The 19,050-nt window shown below is 40.0% G+C and overlaps 1 protein-coding gene across 6 annotated transcripts in view; it reads left to right on the plus strand.

Annotated features, from left to right (window-relative positions):
• The window catches only part of LOC102236454 (IQ motif and SEC7 domain-containing protein 1), a 126,449-nt gene that overhangs the window by 100,896 nt on the left and 6,503 nt on the right, over positions 1 to 19,050 (plus strand). For 4 of the 6 annotated variants that reach the window (XM_023345779.1, XM_023345536.1, XM_023345670.1 and 1 more), the window contains 12 exons: positions 6,690 to 6,969; positions 7,842 to 9,118; positions 9,696 to 9,857; positions 11,001 to 11,123; positions 11,318 to 11,484; positions 12,729 to 12,868; positions 14,870 to 14,899; positions 15,049 to 15,174; positions 15,266 to 15,365; positions 15,476 to 15,637; positions 15,890 to 16,066; positions 18,937 to 18,986. In XM_023345779.1, the coding sequence (XP_023201547.1) occupies positions 6,690 to 6,969; positions 7,842 to 9,118; positions 9,696 to 9,857; positions 11,001 to 11,123; positions 11,318 to 11,484; positions 12,729 to 12,868; positions 14,870 to 14,899; positions 15,049 to 15,174; positions 15,266 to 15,365; positions 15,476 to 15,637; positions 15,890 to 16,066; positions 18,937 to 18,986 (2,794 nt within the window). Of the gene's footprint in view, positions 1 to 5,967; positions 6,313 to 6,689; positions 6,970 to 7,841; positions 9,119 to 9,695; positions 9,858 to 11,000; positions 11,124 to 11,317; positions 11,485 to 12,728; positions 12,869 to 14,869; positions 14,900 to 15,048; positions 15,175 to 15,265; positions 15,366 to 15,475; positions 15,638 to 15,889; positions 16,067 to 18,936; positions 18,987 to 19,050 lie in introns of those variants that run through there. The other 2 variants (XM_023345598.1, XM_023345827.1) reach the window with 2 other exon arrangements.

Below are 19,050 nucleotides of genomic sequence, written 5' to 3' on the forward strand. Positions count from 1 at the left end.
AATAATGAGACTCCAGTTGACTATTTACAGTCTGCAGAACACTCTCAGGAGCAGTACTGTCAGTCAGCTGGCCAGTGCTCATTCCAGTACACAGCCAGGTCAAACTGTAAAATTCTTAACTTGTTCCTCTGTGTGTGTTTTATAGCAGCTGCAGGATAATTCATTAGGCCACTTATTGGAGCTGAGACAGTCGGGTTGCCTCTGTGTTTATTAGGAGCTTCACCTTTTAAACGCTGGACTTGATTCATATGCTACCATGACGTCTCTTGAGCTTCTACCTGAAAAGTCTCCTCACTTCTCCATCTGCGTGCTGTGAGATCTGCTGGGTGCATCTGTATTTATGAGCTTTCTGAGTCACTTTGAAAAGGGTGAAAACATCTGCTTTGGTGCTGCTTCGAGCACATCACTGCATGTGGGATAAGCAGTGTAACGTGGAGGTGCTGCTTGATTTTTATTGGAAGGGTCACCTAACTGCTTGTGTTTATATGCACACATAAAAACTGGCATCTTTAAAATGCAGGGTTAAAGGGGGCTGTACTTATGGATGTACATTAGTGGTGCAGAGATGAGGTTTGTTTCTTCATAGCTGATAACGGCGCTCAAGCAGATGAAATATAGTAAGCTACTGGCCATCACCTCTCTCATTCAGAAGAGGACAAACCCTTTTTTTATTACTGTTCAACAAGGAAAAGAAAATAGAAGGTACAATCTAAAGCACCACTCACCGAAGCAATGGAAGAATATGAGCTGGTGAAAATGCACAGAATATTGATGACCAGTCTTATTGCTTCATTTAGCAGCACAAGAAAGATGTGGGTTTCCAAAGACCTATGTCGTCATAGTTGTATGGTATGCAGCAGAGTTCAAAAACCATAAAAAAAACATTACTCAAACTGTCAAGAAACGCTCACAGCATAGGACAGTCAGCCGCTGTTGAACCACCGTCAGCCAGCTATTTGTTTTTTACAAACACATACTTTATTTACAATTAAATAGAAAATAAAATAAACTCTAGAAAAATGTTCCTCAAAGTATTGTGTTTTTAAAAGTTTGAATACTCCACCCTTTTAGATAACTATGCTGATGTGTAAATTTGAACAAAGCTGTGCTCTCAACAGTCTCTGAGTGATTAGACCGCACATTTTAGAGAGGCCTTTTATTGAAAACACACACCTGTGCAATAGCCATGCTGTCTAATCAGCATATCGATATGACACACCTGTGAGGTGGATGAATTATCTCAGCCAGGGAGAAATGCTCACTAACCCAGATCCAGACAATGTCAACGTAGATTTTTCTGCATAGAAAAAGTCTTAAATCTTTCAGTTCAGCACATGCAAAATGAGGGCAAAAACAAGTGTTACGTTTATAATTATTCTGAGTGAATGTCTGAAGTTTTCTCCCTTGAACATTTCCTCAATACTACATCTCACTTATTTGTCGTACATTTGTTAATTTCAGATCAAGTAAACCTCCAATGAATTTTTGTTTTTTCCCCGTTAAGATCTGATCTGTTCATGTAGATTTTGACAGTTTTCTTTCCTGATGATTCCTGTACATAAAAGAAAAAATATGGTGCAGGTTCCTCTAATAGATATGGTAGGTTGTAATCCAACAGAAAAGAAGGAATGAAAATATTTATGTATCAACTGTATGTCTAACATTTATTATTGTCATTGTTGAAAATAATGGAAATATTATTTGTTGATGCATGTATAAACCAAATATGATGCAAATTCTTAGTTATAATGCCTTTACTGAATATGAAAAACCGATTACACTCTCCTGACCATTGCTTTTCATTTATATCTTCTTAAAGCTCTCTTTTGTTAGACTTGATGTATTAAGAAAGTTGTTTCAATAATAACAGTATGTTTTGAAAGCAAATAAGTGAAATAAGCCAAGTTAACTGGTCATTTAACTATTTAGTCAGCTTCTTGGTAGAATGATTTGCATTTGTGTTTTGTGGTTAGTATGAGTGTAATATGCTTGTTTGCAACATTTCCTCTGAGCATACATTGCGTTTTTCTGAGCCACTTTTCTTTCCATTTTCTGAAAAAAAAATCCACGTTGAGTTGTTTGGTTAAAATTAAAAACATTTAACATCCATTTTATAAATTAACATCTCTGTCTTTAGGGGGGAAACGGAATCAGATCTCATATTAATATCTGTGTCTTTATTACAGGAAGGCTTGCAAAGGTATGGGCTACTGTTGTGCAGACATTTCCTAAATGTTTCCAAGAGCTGACTTTTTGTGACTTTGTTTGGGGACTAAATTAGTTCCAAGCTGTAGCTCACTCTGCCTGCACCTCATTAGCTTTCTTCTTTTCCCAGAACTCCTGTTGATGTGACTACTCTTTTCCAGGATGTAGGAATGTTTTCCCCCAGGTCCTACTAATGAAATGGGTTGAGGCCTGGGCAAGGGCCTAGGTCTGCTCACTCAGGATGTTTAGAGGGGACAAGGGTTATTGTCCAGTCCCCCCTCACGGCTCCTGATCCCACTCCTCCAAATCGTTTAATCTGAAAATCACTGCCAGCCGTGTTGCTGTGCTTCCCTACATCATAAGCAAGAGGGGCTTCAGCTGGTTAGATACCCTAAAGCTGGGACAGTTGCTGTTTGACAACTTTGCTATCATATTTCAAGGGCAATACAGTCATAATCAGGAGATGATGTGGAGATCACATCACTGCTTCCTCGTTCATGTCTAAACAGCGTTTTTTATTATTTCAGTGTGCTTTATATATATGACATCATGTTAATATAAATCATAACATTTACTGTTTGCTTCTCATAGATGCCCTTGCTTTTTCAACTTCTCCCTTTTTCTCTCCAACGTCCATTGCAGCTTAAAATATGAACTCCTCTATTTTCTGTTCTCCACCTTCTCCCTCCGTTTTCTCCATCAGGAGCAGCTGACCTCACTCAGTCAAGTATTCAGTGACCTCAGAGCAAAAAGCGCAGACGCACTTACTCATACTTTCTTACTTCTCCACGTACCCACAATCCCATGCCGGTCTGGATATTTGGATGGTTAAATGAGAAGCAGAAGAAAGGCACTTAAGTAAAAACGGTTCTGGCCCACGAGCCTCAAGGCAAAGCCAGCTTTGTAGTTAAAGTTTTGAGTCAGTGCTGTTAATGTTCTTAGTGTCGATGGAGTGAGACAACACACCCAGTGACTCATCCACACAGTTTGTGTCTTTTTGTGATTTAGATTGACCCCATAACTGTCATGATGACACAAGTGTCCTTGCTGCGCCCCCAAGGTCTAGGGGCGGTAACATAAAAATGTGTCCAGAGAAAAAGTGGAATGTAAAATGATTTATTACCAAATAAAATGGTGTCACAAAACCAAACCAAAACACAATGCAATTTAACCCAATTAAAACAAAAGAAAATGACTAACAAATTCAAGAATTGTTAAGTGCAAATTACATTACAAAATGTTCAAACAAGTCAGTCTAAAGTAAACTCAAAACAACCCAAAAGAAAGGACCAAAGGGAGCACTAAACCTCCCAAACATGAGCTTCTAGCTTGTATCAAAACAATCTAGAGCAGACACAAACTGCTTAACAGAACAAGCAGGAACAAAACAGTGCCCAAAGCAGTTACAAGCACCAAAGGTGGGGGGGTGGGGGGGGGGGGGCAGCTTTACACAACCACTTCCCCCACCCCTGGAGGAATGATTTCAGGTGCCTTTTATAGGGAGCAGGTGAGGCTCATCAACATCTGATTGGCTTGCAAATCTCTGCTGGTCCAATGGGGTGGCTGCTCTCCTGCAGCCTCCAGGCAGCCAATCCGGAAGGTGTGCCCTCACAGCTGAACCTGCATAACAAAAAAGGAGCCTGCACAGCCTCAACAGGCCAGGGGCCGTAACAGTCCTCATGGACCTATTGACTTAGTTATAAGTGTTTTGAGGATGACAGTTAAGGGCTTAAATTCAAAACTTTGTCATGTTACTGAAATTATGCCAAAACATGAGGTTTAATAATTTTGCAGAGGTACAGTTTACCTGTCTTAGTTTAGCAGAGAGTCTTGTTAGCATTTGCTGAACAATCTTACAGATGGTAATAAAGTAAATTGAAGTTTGCAGTGATGACCTGGGGCATAAAGAAAAGATATTTCAGATGTTCATAAGTCATTTTGTCCAAGGGAAGCTTAATGTATCTAATTACTGAAATTAATTTTCACAGTCAGATGGCTTCTGTCTTGTGTGCCTAAAAAAAGAAGTGCTGTAGGTTAAGAATTCAAATTATCATCCTTAAGCCTAATTTAGATTTAACATATTTATCTGTTTTCAGAATATTACCATGACAATTAGTATTCAGTATGGCAATTAAGTGGGGAAAACGATCATTTGCTCAAATGGTTCACTCTTATTTTCACCCAGGATAACATGAGATTAACTTGTTTATGAAACTTGTGTCCTAAACAACAAGTCTTTAGAGTGTAAGTCAAGTTTGAAAGTCTAATTTTGTGACTTAAGTGTGACTTGAGTCTAAAATCTTAAGTCTAAAAGTCAAAGCCCCATCTCTGGTTCTCATAGATTCATGTGAAATCTGTCCTCAACTTCTAATTTATACTGAGCATCTGAGAGGCAAACTGTCCACCAAATGGTGGTCGTTGTTGCTTGCAAAATAAAAAAAGCATTAGAGCATTTCTAACCTTCATTTAACCACATGTCTAATAAAACCTCTATTGACTGCTGTAGAAAATCAGAGATACCTCTCAGCCGTATTTTGGCTCTGCGACAGAAGGCAGGGTGTCACTTTTAACTCACAGAATAGCAGCTTTGGAGTGCCATGACAGATGGCTGGAGAGATTTGTCCCAGTGGTGATTATGCAATGAGGTTGGATTTTCAGTGACTTGTGGTCGCTCTGGTGTTGCGGCAGCAGTATAAAAGCGTGGCTCTTTTTTTCCCCTGCTACTGTATTCTTAATCTCAATTAAACATTGTCTACATATTGCCCTGAGAAGAAACTGTTAACAGTTACTTTCAATTAGTTATTAGTTATAATGTATCGGATTACTTGCATTTGCAGTATTTTTGCTAGCCACATTGTTCTTTTGTTCATCTTATGATTTCCCCTTAAAAATGTAAACATTCCCAAAGTTGTCGCTGACTGTTAATCCAATGTGATGATGTCATCAGATGCCCATTCAAATTCCGTGGGTCAAAATTCAAAGTTTAATGTCACACAACAAGAATTTTTGTCTAAGACAGATGGGAAAACAAGGATATAAATACCAAAATAATATTAAAAAATGACTTTCCTTTAGGTTTTAGTTTTTTACAGGTAAAAGTGGAAAATCCATTCAATCCCATGTGCACACTTACAGTATGATATGTGCTGGTAACTTAGCAACCGCTTCCTGTCAGCTTGTTTGAGCTTTAACATTTAAATACTTTGCTGAAGCAAGATCACAAAAATTCTCCAAATGATTTGCATTTATCTCTAAAACTAATCAATCTGCCCTACACTCTCACAAAAATGTAGCCAAGCTTTTCAATTTGGCAGTAAAAGCAGCATAACTACAGAGAAAAAAAACATATTGTTTGTGTTAGAAATACACTTCCACAAAGAAGCAAGGAAAATTTGGGTCAGCTAAAGGTGCATCGAATCAGATTTATTTTTGTTTAAAATTTCAGAAAGATTCAATAGTGCTGTTAGTTGTTGTCATTTCACTGGCATGCATTTCAAATAAATTAATCTGTACTATGTTGAACTGCAAAACTGCATGTGTCTGGTATCTGAAGTCATTTAGTTCCCCTTTTTTCACTCAGTGCAGATTCCTCTTGTTTGATAGGCTGCTGCCATTGCTGAATGTTGATTTCAGGCCCCTCTAATGAAGGAAGTGGATTGTGTACACTATTTGGGTGTGTCAAGTCACAGTTCAAACACATTTGCCTGTGAGTGAACCGTGGGCACACCATACCGTGGCAGAGAAGGAATGTTGGTATGGTGTGACTGATTGAGCAGATCGGCAACTCGTTCAGCGACACCTCAAGTCGCTTAAGGATTTACTGAAAGCTGTATTTGCTCTGTGCTTCTGCTCTAAACTGGACTTTGTAGCATGAAGTGGAACAGTGTGTCGTCACGCCTGCACACATGATGTAATTCCCCACTGGTCACTGATTGGCCCTTAACTTTGCATAAACTTTGGTTTCCTGGAGGAGCCTGTGTACTCTGGACTTAACTTGACTGAAAGAATGGTGGACAAGATATGGAGGAAGAGTTGGCATTTTTTTGAGAACAGACGATCTTTTCGCAGTAAGCCATCGCCTCGTAGGGTTTCAGAGCACAAGAGTGTGTAAGTAAAGAAAGGAGTTTGTGAAAAATAATAGATGTCTGACTGTTTGAACCTGTTTACGTGGCACTGGTGTTTTCTGAATTAAACATTTCAAAGGTTATTGTAAGCAATGTTTTCTAACTTTTTTGAACTTAATGAAAGTACCTCATTTCATTAGACTTCAGACAGAAAAGATGTTAGAAAAAGCATTTTCTCTTGTCTATCTTATAAAAATACATCTGCTGGTTTCAGTACCTCATTTGAAAAAGCTTCTAAATCCCTAGTGTCAACCTGCTTTCTACTGTCAAAATAAAATCTCGATATATTCAGACCCAAACTTTAAAGTATCTCTGTCACTCTTTTTAAAATCGCTCTCTATCCCTTTGCTCTGATTTCAGTGTGGAAGGAGATGGACGGCCCAGTGAGAGCGGTCCTTCCTTGGACGGCAGAGCCAACTATGGCCAGGGTCCCGTAACTCACGGGTCAGCCATCAGCCCCGATCGATTTGACGGCCCGCTTTACAGCCACGGGGTCCAACCCGGGCCGCAGAGGCCCCGTCGACCCAAACTCCAGCACTCGCAATCCATCCTCCGCAAGCAGGCCGAGGAGGAGGCCATCAAGCGGTCTCGTTCTCTCTCTGAGAGCTATGAGCTCTCTGCTGACCTTCAGGATAAACAGGTATTCCTAAAAGTTATCTGGACAGGTTTCTACTTGCCAAGTTTAAGTTTTTTGTAGTTGTAAAAAATCTAGAATTTTGAGATTTATCAGAAAACCAGTTTTGTTAAGTGTTTTGAGTTCAGGGGGCGCAGTCTCCTTTTTCTTTATTCCATCCACCATTTAAATTACACCAGTACATCTGGTACCAAACTAGCTCATCAACAAAATGGTGCCACCACCATGCTTGACAGCTTCTATAAGCTGCTTGTGTGTGAACTCTTCACCATGAGATCATTTTGGAGCACAGGTGTATTTTTTGGTTGTCACCCACTCTTAATTTACTACATACGGTTACATTAGTGTTCTCACAGTTTCCAGTTCATTGGCAGAGTGAAAGTTTGTTAAGATAGTTGTCATTTGTTTGGAAATGAATGTTCCAATAGAAGGAAGGAACATCAAAATGGAATGGAAAAATAAAACTTCTGGTTTAAAGCCCCAACATCTTTAGTGTTGGGGCTTCGTAAAGCTTTGTACCTTACTGAAAATTTACAGCTTAAAAGTCAGATCCCCTCCAGAAAAACCAACCAGTTTAAAAGATCCTCTATACCATTTCTGATAACAATGGTTAAATATCGAAACAGAACTCTGTCAGAGGCTGTTTCATACCCAAAAAATGTGTGTGGTTTACTATTTTCTGTGGGGTATTTAATTCTAATTAATATTAATAATTAACATCTGAGGTGACTATATTGGTAGACATTAGTCCTTTATTTCAATTTCCAAACATTGTGATCAGAGGACAGCCACAATAAATTCAAACCTGTGCGCTCAACTACTGTAGTACTCTGGTGGTGGTACAAGTTTACAGTTAATTTTCTCCTTCCTTTGTTTAGGTGGAAATGCTGGAGCGTAAATATGGTGGAAGGTTCATAACTCGGCATGCAGCTCGCACCATTCAGACAGCCTTCAGGCAGTATCAGATGAACAAGAACTTTGAACGTCTCAGGAGCTCTATGTCAGAGAACCGTATGTCCAGACGCATCGTTCTTTCTAACATGAGGATGCAGCTTTCATTTGAGGGCCCTGAGAAAGTGCACAGCTCATACTTTGAAGGGAGGCAAGTGTCCATGACGGAGGACGGCACCCCACTGTCCATGGTGCAGTCTGAACGTGGGGACGTGGAAGTCCACCAACAGGCAAACATGACGTCACATCCGCCACCGCAGGCTGACCTGACCGATGCCATCACAGAGCTGGAGGATGCCTTCTCCAGGCAGGTTAAGTCTCTGGCAGAGTCCATAGATGATGCGCTGAACTGTCGTAGTCTTCAGGGGGACGAGGGGCCTGACCCTGAGACTATGGGCTGCTCCAAAGTGCAGGGAGAAGTGCCCTATCAGATGAAGTCCCACCGTAGGCCAGCTGGTCGGGTGCGAGATGAAACTGTTGCATCATATAGTGACGTTACTTTGTTCATCGATGAGGATGACATGTCCCATCCTGCTGCTCTGAGGTCAGGAGACCAGCCGTCCAGTACAGAATCAGACTTAAGGCTGCAGTCAGTAAACTCCTCCCAGGAGTACTGGCCTGTTGACTCTAAAGATGAGGGTCGTGACACAGACACTAGCTGCCGCAGCACTCCTTCTCTAGAGTGCCAAGAACAGCGTCTTAGAGTGGATCACCTTCCTCTTCTGACTATAGAACCTCCAAGTGACAGTTCAGCTGAGCTCAGTGATCGCTCTGACCGCGGCTCTGTCAAACGACCGCCTGTATACGAACCTCACGGCCACATCGTGACATCCTCCCAGGCGAGCCCCAAACACATATCCCACGGACCCCCGCCACGAGCGCCCTCCCGCGACGATGACGCGCCTCTGCGCCATCGCCACCGGCAGCTAGAAAGCCATCTGGCAATCAATGGCTCAGCAAACCGGCAAAGCAAGTCTGAATCAGACTTCTCAGATGGGGACAACGACAGCATCAATAGCACATCGAACTCAAACGACACTATAAACTGCAGCTCCGAGTCCTCATCGAGGGACAGCCTCCGAGAGCAGACTCTAAGTAAGCAGACCTACCACAAAGAGACTCGAAACAGCTGGGACTCGCCAATCTTCAGCAATGATGTGATCCGCAAGAGACACTACCGCATCGGCCTCAATCTTTTCAACAAGTACGTACTCAGCTGTGATGGAGCAGCTGCTTGACTTTTCTTGTTAGTACCAAGAAAATAGACTGAGTGATTGCAAAGCCATTGGAGAAGCTGTGCTCTCTCTTGCTCTATTAATTGCATCCAGTTGTGTCTATATCAAGTACAAAGTCAGTCTTAAAGCCTCTTTTTGAAAACAAAATGTCGATTTGTGTTCGTTGTGTAATAGAGATTTAGTTTTGTTTTGCAGAGTGTTACAGTTCGTTGTTAGAAGCTAAACCTAGCTGACTATTAAATTACAGACATATTGCTGATTAGAGGTTTTATAACAGATTATTTTTAGTTTTAAAACCTTGTGAATGTTTCTCCATTATCCAAATGATAATGAGAACTCAAGGAGCAATTAAAATTAAATGTATCATTTTGCCCATCTCAAAGATCAAACGCTTGACTGAAAATTATCAACTAGCTTGCCTGACGATGTCTTCAATAGGAATTTTCAGAGAACTCAAGCAGTAACAGATCATTCTCTCCAGTTCTTGCATTAAGTATTAAAATTGTGATTAAAATTCTAACATAATGCTGCATGTTGAAATTTCAGGAAACCCGAGAAGGGCATCCAGTACTTGACCGAGCGGGGGTTCATTCCTGACACGCCGGTTGGTGTTGCCCACTTCCTACTTCAAAGGAAGGGGCTCAGCAGGCAGATGATTGGAGAATTTTTGGGTAATCGACAAAAACAGTTCAACAGAGATGTCCTGGAGTAAGTCGGATTTGTTTCCTTCTCTTTCTATTTAATTCTCCCCCTAATTTAAATAACAGGAAACTTTTATTCAAATGTATGTTATTATAGTGGTCATTCTTTTAAGCTAACAAGTGAACTTTCCAAAAATGTTAACATTTATTTATTTAAAATGAAACAAATTGCATCTCAGGTTTGCAGCTTGTGATATTTGCATTGATTTTCATGTCTGAATGTCAAGAACGGAGCCAAAAGTAGCCACGGGTCATGGTGTTAAATTTCCCCTGTGCTATTTATTCAGTGAGAAGGAAGACATGTTATCTGAAAGCAGTGTCTTGGAGACCTAGCATACCAACAATGCACCCAGAGATTTAAAAGCGTTCTGTGGCAATCCCAGTCTGCCAGTATTTCATGGCAAATGGTTGACTGTGAGAAAAACTGTAATTAACAAAACATCTGGCACACTCTGCAATTTCTACTACAGATTTGACCAGATGTCACTCTGACTTGTTCTTTTTTCTCCAACTCTCTGGTGTCACCAGAAATTTTATATTTGAGAGCCAATCAGTGGTTGTCAACGTTTCACTTTTCTCTGCATTACAAATTTCTGTTATATATCTCAGTTTTATGCTACACTACAATGGAGCTACTGTTGTTGGTCTGGATGTTAACTTTCTGCTAAATCTGTTTGAAGTAGCTGAAGCATGAACTTTGATGAAGAGGGATCTTTATCCCTCTGCTTTATGTTGGTCCTTTCTTTAAATATATGAGTCTAATTGTAACCAACTCCTTGGACAAGTGCTTCATATAAAAAACAAACACTCTTTTTAATGAATGATCCCTGTAGGACTTTCCAGATCATCCTACTCACTATAAATAAACTCTGTAGCAAAACTCCACTTTGTTTACAGCCATGTGACTGTAGGGTTCTGTCTCAAAAGGGTCTTTTTGTGTCAGTGTTTTAAAATAAAGACCCATTGTAGCTTTAATTATTACTATTACTGTTAAGAATTTGTAGGTTTTATGACTTTAGCGTGCAATATTTAGTGTGTAAATTTGATTAAATACTCTTAAATTCTGTTAAAATCTATTTTGTGAAAACAGTCACATTCTGTGTTTATTAACTTTACTTTTGGAAATCCATCGTCTCTCCTCGTGTACCAGCTGTGTGGTAGATGAAATGGACTTCCAGAGCATGGAGCTGGATGAGGCCCTTAGGAAGTTTCAAAACCACATCCGTGTCCAAGGGGAAGCTCAGAAGGTGGAGCGGCTCATTGAAGCGTTCAGGTCAGACTACGAGCTACAACTTCACTCGTAAAAATATAAAACAAATCATCAGTAGTTGTTTTGTAGACAAAGAGGACCTTTTTCATCATTACTTCTGCTTTCCTTGAACAGCCTTGAAAGTATTTCCTCACAATGAAAGGGATCTGTACTCTATGTGTTCTTTGTTGTAAACTGATGTGCTTTCACGTGTTCAGCCAGCGGTACTGCATCTGTAACCCCACGGTGGTGCGACAGTTTAGGAACCCTGACACCATCTTCATCCTGGCCTTCGCCATCATTCTTCTCAACACTGACATGTACAGCCCAAACGTCAAGCCAGAGAGGAAAATGAAACTGGAAGACTTCATCAAGAATTTAAGAGGTAGCAAAGTAAAACAATGTTTATTGATGTATAAAAAAATATGTTCCATGTAATTAGGGTACAAGGTTTGGTTTTCCTGTCCTGTTCTTAAATGAAACGTAAAATACGCTGACACAGCAAGTCATCTGGATTAAAAAAAAAAATTATATTGTGCTTTTAAAAAGCAGTCCAGGAAGATAAAGTCCGGTTGCCTCTCCCCTCATTGAATGCAGACATTAGCAAATTGTAGATCAGCTCAGAAAGAGAGTTGCTCCACCAGGTTGCTCTACAGATGTAGATATGCATCTACTGTTGCAATACCTGAGTCACTGCTGTCCTGCAGCAATAACTGCAGTTCTTGCAATATCTGTCTATGATGAAAACACTGAGTAGAGTCAGAGTTAAGAGAAAGTCAAACATTAAACCTATATGTGTGTGCTGGTACATGTGGTTCTTACTATTGCCTTGTAATTCTCGTCTTTAGCGTGGCTTCCTCTGGTTTTAGAAAATGGCCGTTATAACTGGCCTGTTAAAATATGCCTATAGATTCTAGGCTGTCTTCGTTTCTTGGTAAAATATGCAACAGGCCTTTTACAAGCTTTCATTCCAGTTAAAATCTTATAGTACATTTTTGCGTTTATAACTGTAGGAAATAAAGGGTTTTTCCAGTTTTACCTACCCGGCAACTGGTTTGCATTAGACTGGACACTTGATGATCCTAAGATGTAACTGTTTAGTGTAGATCATAACCATGTGCCAATTTTTATCTTCCTTCTTCTTATTTTGACTTTGCACAGTGACACAGTAAATAAATGTCCTCAACCAGTCTTGCTGTCACAGCGTATTTGTACTCCAGGAAAACTCAAAGTCATCAATTACTAATAAGAAGTCCCAAAATCTGGGATGAACTCTCAAGTGTTAAGTGTAAATTAAAAACAACTTTCTTTGCTGATGTGGTACCATTAATGATTATTGCTTAAAGTAGGATTTTCCCCAGACTTAATACATGAAATCAAAAATAAAGGCTGGATTCATTTTCAGTATTTAAGTTTATTTTAAATAAATTTATTTTAAATCATTCTGCATAGTTTACCACAAAATGGCTAGATATAGAGGGGTGTTTTTTTTTTTTTCTCTGGACGCTTTATTTCTGGAAGAATGTTAAGATAGTCTCCCAAACTTTGACTCCAAAATATAACAAATGCATAATATAAATCATTTTTAATGTGCTTGGTTCAGTAAATCAAGTCTTTTGTCTTCTCCAGGTGTGGATGATGGGGAGGACATACCCAGAGAGACTTTGGTCGGCATCTATGAGAGGATTCGCAAGCGAGAGCTTAAGACTAATGAAGACCATGTGTCACAGGTGCAGAAGGTGGAGAAACTCATAGTGGGAAAGAAACCAGTGAGTAATAATACGTGTTTTACTATTACAGTCATAGAGATGTTTACATCATCATCAATCTCTTCAATTTTGGGTGAAATTGAAGAGATTGATCTCTTACCTAGTTACTCTCACAGGCTGAAATGATCTTTTATAAGTCGAATCAGAATTTTCCCTGCAGTTCTAGTTCTTAAATTATAAAGTTTGGGAAATGTGAGGAATTTTAAGTTTAGGAATGGCACGCATGCCTTTGGCTACTCTTGTGAAATTACTGACATGTCTGAGTATAGACCTTCATGCTGGTGATTTTAACACACCCAAAGCCCTTGAGACGTGCTGCCCAGTGCAGCAGTGCTGATTAAAACAAATGGTTACATGCCTCCACCTTGACGCACTGTAGAAACTGAGATTTCAGAGAAACTTACCTGCAGTGTTGAAACACTGAGGCCAGTGTTATTTCTGTATTTAATTGAAACTGTTTCCAGATTTGGATGTGTTTGAGCCTTTTATCCTTCCAGCAATGAGCACAGCTCCATTATTCTACATTGTTCTGCACTGCTCAGCATGCAGTGCTGTCTCTGTCATCTGTAAAAGGGTAAAACTGTGACTGACCTGTGAGACCTTGCTAGTGAGGTTTGGTTTGCATAGCAGCAGTGTTTTACAAGTTCAGCCTGAACAAGAACTAGTTCTATTTTCGGATCAGTCTGGTCAAAGCTGCATTTATCCATGACCATAGTTCACCACCAAAATATTCAGATCTAAAGTCACACTCCCAGCATAAACCGGATTCTGTTCATTCTGCAATCTTTTTATGACATAAAAGAATTTGAAAAACAGAATAGATTATCAGATGTTTTTAACATGTTTAATTTTGTAGCATTTACCACTCTACCTTGATTTTAAAATCTGTCTAGTTCTTTGTTTCTCTATTTGCTTTCTTTGCAAAACTGCATTTCATTATGGCCAAATTCCTCCCAGACAACTGTCCTCCTTCATGCTTTCCCACATCACTTGTCAGAAAGCAAAATAATCTGAAATTGTTACTAAAAATCAAATAAGTTTAGAAGCACTTCTAAACTTATAAAGCACTTTTTGTTCCTCACTTGAATAAAAATTTGTTTAATTGTTGGAGGTTTGCTGACAAAATTGTAAATCAAGTAAATTAAATGCTGCATTTGTGCAGTTTTGCCGGCTACAATGATATCAATGCCACTCATGACAAGGTTCGTCCACCACATTGCTTAGAGGACACTAATCTTACTTCTGCACTACTAGAAATCATGAAATCTATTAAAACGTGACCCCTGAGTGAAAAGAGTGCCTTTTTCATTCTTATTACATGTTCTACTGACTCTATGGGTCATACTAAGAACTAAATGGTTGTATTATTTATTATTATAGTGTTATTGATGTATTTGTGTCGTTCAAATTCAACAAAGAAAATGTTGCAAATATATTGTTAAAACAATCATGACCCTTTTCCCCCCCTAGATGCAAATTTGAGTAATAATCTTGGAAACCTAACTAGTTATTTATCGTCATAATAATCACGTCAGAAATTACTGACTCTCAGAAATTGGTTTATTTAGCTGGTTTATTTAGATTGGTGATCTTTTTAAAGATCTCTGATCTTTAAAAAACCTGATAACAATTTTCTTTGTCTGAAAAGTTGCTAAATATAGGACAAAGTCAAAGTTAACTGCTCATGTGTAGACATGACCTGGTTGGTGGGTCTGTCAGTCACATAGCAAAAGGGGACAATGGAGGATTTTTAGGCCTGTACAGAGATAGATAAGATTAGTAAATAAGATCTTTTTCTCATGCATGAGCTGATTTCCCAAAATTAAGGGATACTGGGTTAGGTTATCAGTCGGCATATTTATCGGTTCACCCCTAGTTTTATTGGATGCACAATTTTCAAGAGTTATTTATAATGGGCATTGACTTAATTAAGAAATATTTTTATTTTACCATTAACTGAAAAATAACTGCAAAATACAACATTTTCTGTCCTCTCTACAGATTGGTTCACTCCACCATGGACTGGGATGTGTAAGTAGCCTATTAATCTCATTAAATTATTTGTGACTCATCCAAGTTGTTGTATCTGCAACACACTTATGTTCCCTATTAGTCTGTAGACTGAGGCCATAATAACCTCTAAAACATTTGTGGGGACTTTTTTTTTTTTTGCCTCGTAGGTGCTGTCGCTGCCCCATCGACGTTTGGTGTGTTACTGCCGCCTGTTTGAAGTGCCAGACCCCAACAAGCCTCAGAAGCTGGGCCTGCATCAGCGGGAGATCTTCCTGTTCAATGACCTCCTTGTGGTAAAAGCCGTCTGCTCTTTCCTCCACCTTCTTTGTTCCTTCTCCATCTTCCACCCTAGGCCCATAAAAACAGTCTCCTTTTTGATTTCAGGTAACAAAGATTTTCCAGAAGAAGAAGAATTCAGTTACATACAGCTTCCGTCAGTCCTTCTCTCTGTATGGGATGCAAGTGATGCTGTTTGAAAACCAGTGTAAGAGTTTCATATGACAGTTTACATCCCAGAGGTTGATAAAGCCAGTACGCTTGTCAAACTTTCCAGACTCGAACTGACCGGTTGTAAATCGCTCCCTCATTTTCCAGATTACCCAAATGGAATCAGACTTACATCAGCAATACCAGGTGCAGACATCAAAGTTCTCATCAACTTTAACGCACCCAACCCCCAGGACCGTAAGAAGTTCACAGACGACCTGAGAGAGTCAATTGCAGAGGTCCAGGAAATGGAGAAATACAGAATAGAGTGTGAGCTGACTTTTTTATTTGTCCCTCCCATCCCCCCTCTCTTTCTGGCCAAGTTAAACAGAAACAGGGCACGGTCTTCATTATTCAGCTGCTTCAGTTTATAAGGAAGTAGATTACAAGAATTTACAACACGGCTCAGATTATTCTGGACATGCAGAAGCGGTGCTAAAATAAAGAGCAGGATGTTGAAATGTCTTTGTCGGTCGAGTCCCTGTCACTTAACCCCGGTATCTCCACGGTTTGTTTCCACAGCCGAGCTGGAGAAGCAGAAGGGGGTGGTGAGGCCCAGCATGTCTCAAAGCTCCGGCCTGAAGAAGGAAGCCGGCAACGGGGGTATGAACCGCGCCAGTCTGGACGACAGCTATGCCATGGGCGAGGGTCTGAAGAGGAGCGCCCTCAGCAGCTCCCTGCGGGACCTCTCTGAAGCAGGTAGAGCGAAAACACAGAGCTTGTGTTCTGCCAGCAGGTTTTTACACTGAAAGAAAAAGCAGTTTGCTTTTCTTATTCTCCTCTCTGCTGAGAATTTTAAGGGGATAAAAATAGCAAAATGTTGTCACTGCACCATACATTGATTTTTAAAGTTCTCCTCGTTCCGAATTCATTAACTCACTCGGGATTGGATGATTTGGTCTAGAAGTTGGGTTTCTCGTTCAGGGTTTAGCAGGGGTCTCAAACTCCAGTCTTCGAGGGCCGCAGTCCTGCAACTTTTAGATGTGCCTCTGCTGCACCACACCTGAACAGAATAATTAGGTCATTAAGGCTCTGGAAAACTGATCTACACAAGGAGGAGGTCATTAAGTCATTTCATTCCAGTGTTTTGTACCTGTGGCACATCTAAAAACTGCAGGACTGCGGCCCTCGAGGACTGGAGTTTGAGACCCCTGGTTTACAGTGTCTTGCAAAGGTATTCATTTCCTTTGAACTTTAACCCATTTTGTCAGGTTACAACCAGAACTTTCAATATGTTTTGTTTGAATTCTATATGATAGACGACACAAAGTTGTGCATAGTTGAAGCAGAAGAAAAATCTTGCATGGTTTTTCAATAATAAAAAAAATAAAATCTGCATTTGTGTTCAGCAGCCTTTACTCAAATAACCCCTATATAAAATCCAGTGAACCACTAATCCTCAGAAGTCACCTAATTAATAACTTGAGTTCAGCTGTGTGTAATTTAATCTCACATAAATCCAGCTGTTCTGTGAAGGTCTCAGATGTTCATTAGAGAGCAAACAGCATCATGAAGACCAAGGGACATACCAGACAGGTCAGGGAAAAGGTTGTGGAAAAATTTAAAGCTGGGCTAAGTTGTAAAACAAGATCCCAACGTTTTAACATCACGCTGTGCCCTGTTCAGTTGAAAGTCTGAGCCATTTATCTAAGCCATTTATCTAAGCTTTTAGTAAAACAGCAACATTAATAAAGAAGACTCATGTTACTCTGGAGGAGCTGCAGAAACTCACAGGTCACCCCCAGGGCAATCTGTCAATGGGATAACTGTAGGTTGCAAGAAAACTGTTTGCAGCTTTCCATCATCCATGAAGGAAACCCAGCTAGAATGTGGAAGAAAAGAAGGTGCTGTGGTCAGATGAGTCTAAATTAAACTCATGCGTTAATGTGGACAAGTCAAGGTCTACATCTGAATTCAACTGAAGCTCTGTGTTTACTAAAGCTCCCCATCTAATCTCACTGAGCTTGGCCTGTTGTGCAAAGAAGAATTGACAAAAATATCACATTCTAGACATGAAAACTGATAGACACGCCCCAAAAGACCTGCGCCTGTAATTGCAAAGTATTTACTCACTTAGGCTAAATATAAAAAATATATATATATATATATATAATTGTCTTAAACTTTATAGTTATGCACTACTTTGTGTTGGTGTATCCCATAAAATCCTAATACAATACATTGATGTTTGTTGTTGAAACCTCACAAAATGTGAGAAATTTCAAAGGGTGCTCTTTCAACACACTGTATTTAAAAGTGACGTGATTGAATAAAGGTTTAGCAGCTTTAGCAGCTTTTGAACATTTATTCCTGATCAATAAATAAACTGTTGGGCAGTTCTCAGTCGTTTTTATTTGATTAAATTTCTTTCTAAACATCTTCTCATTCTTATGATTGCTTATTTTTTTGTTCCCAAGCATTTTTGCATTCCACAGTTTTTTTGTTGTTGTTTTTTTTAATATCCAAAGAGATTTAACACACGTTTTACTCAGAAATCCCATGCCGTCTCCTTTCACCTGTAAGCAAACTGCAATCTGAGCAGCAACAAGATGAAGATAGTCTTTCCATTGAGAATCACCCCATGTCCACGTATGTCAGTGTGTATAACTGTGCCTTAGAATCAGGAATACATGTCATTCATTACAAATAACAGCTATATGAAGTTATCAGGTGATTAACCTGATAACACGATGAAATCCAGTTATGGGGTCTGCCTCACAGTTCTGAGCATGAGGTTTCTTGTTGTATCGATCGACCCTCAGGGGGGAAACTCCAGGTCAGGTAGTTCATAGTCGTCCCTTTTGCCCTCCTGTATTCCTATGTTTTTTGGGGGGTTGGGGGGGTCTGTGCAGGATGTGGCATGTTAGTGGGGTCATTTTTGTTTGTTTTATTTTATTTTTTCATACTCCATTCCACATGTATTTTACTGTCCATACACATCAGGTATTTTCCTGTTTATGTGTAATTATTGGTCATATATCACTGGCTGTGTGGACCCTAAAGCTCCACCCTCAGACCTGGATGTGCCCACACACCGAATGTGCAGCAGCCACAGTTTTGCTTCTGATCTGTCTTCTGCTTTGTGACTCTCGCTGAGACTGGCTTTTATTTATTTATTTTTAATTTTTATTTTTGCCCTGCCTGACAACCTTAAGAATGAGTTCTTTCAATTTACTCAAGAAAAAATCTGTTGATATTTTGCTCCGCTAATTAACCTTTTGACGGGATTTAGAAATAACCCTGGGAGGTATCTCCTGATATGAACTCAATTTAGACTAAAACGTAATACAAAATCCTTCTAAAATTACGTACATTTTTTAAATCTAATTTGACTTGGAAGTAAAAAAAAAAAACAAAGCTCCTCCCGCCCACCACCTCCCTCTCAGACCCGAACGCCCTTCTCTCCATCCCCCTCTAACTCTCGTATTTGGATCTTACTCACCGTCACAAGCCACTGCGCCGCCCCACCCCACCCACACCCTCTTTTGGTTTTGGGCGGCCGGAACGTCTGTAGTCGACCCAGGAAGTGCTGTCGATCTCTAATCTCTGGTATTGCATGTCTCGGGCAGGCAAGCGAGGGCGTCGCAGCAGTGCAGGATCACTAGACAGCAATATGGAAGTAAGTTGGAAGCAGCTGGTATCCGAGCTCCTCTCTCTCTGTGATGATGTGCACTGTGAAACAC

This window comes from Xiphophorus maculatus, chromosome 1, assembly GCF_002775205.1.
Source record: "Xiphophorus maculatus strain JP 163 A chromosome 1, X_maculatus-5.0-male, whole genome shotgun sequence".
Lineage (NCBI taxonomy): Eukaryota > Metazoa > Chordata > Actinopteri > Cyprinodontiformes > Poeciliidae > Xiphophorus > Xiphophorus maculatus.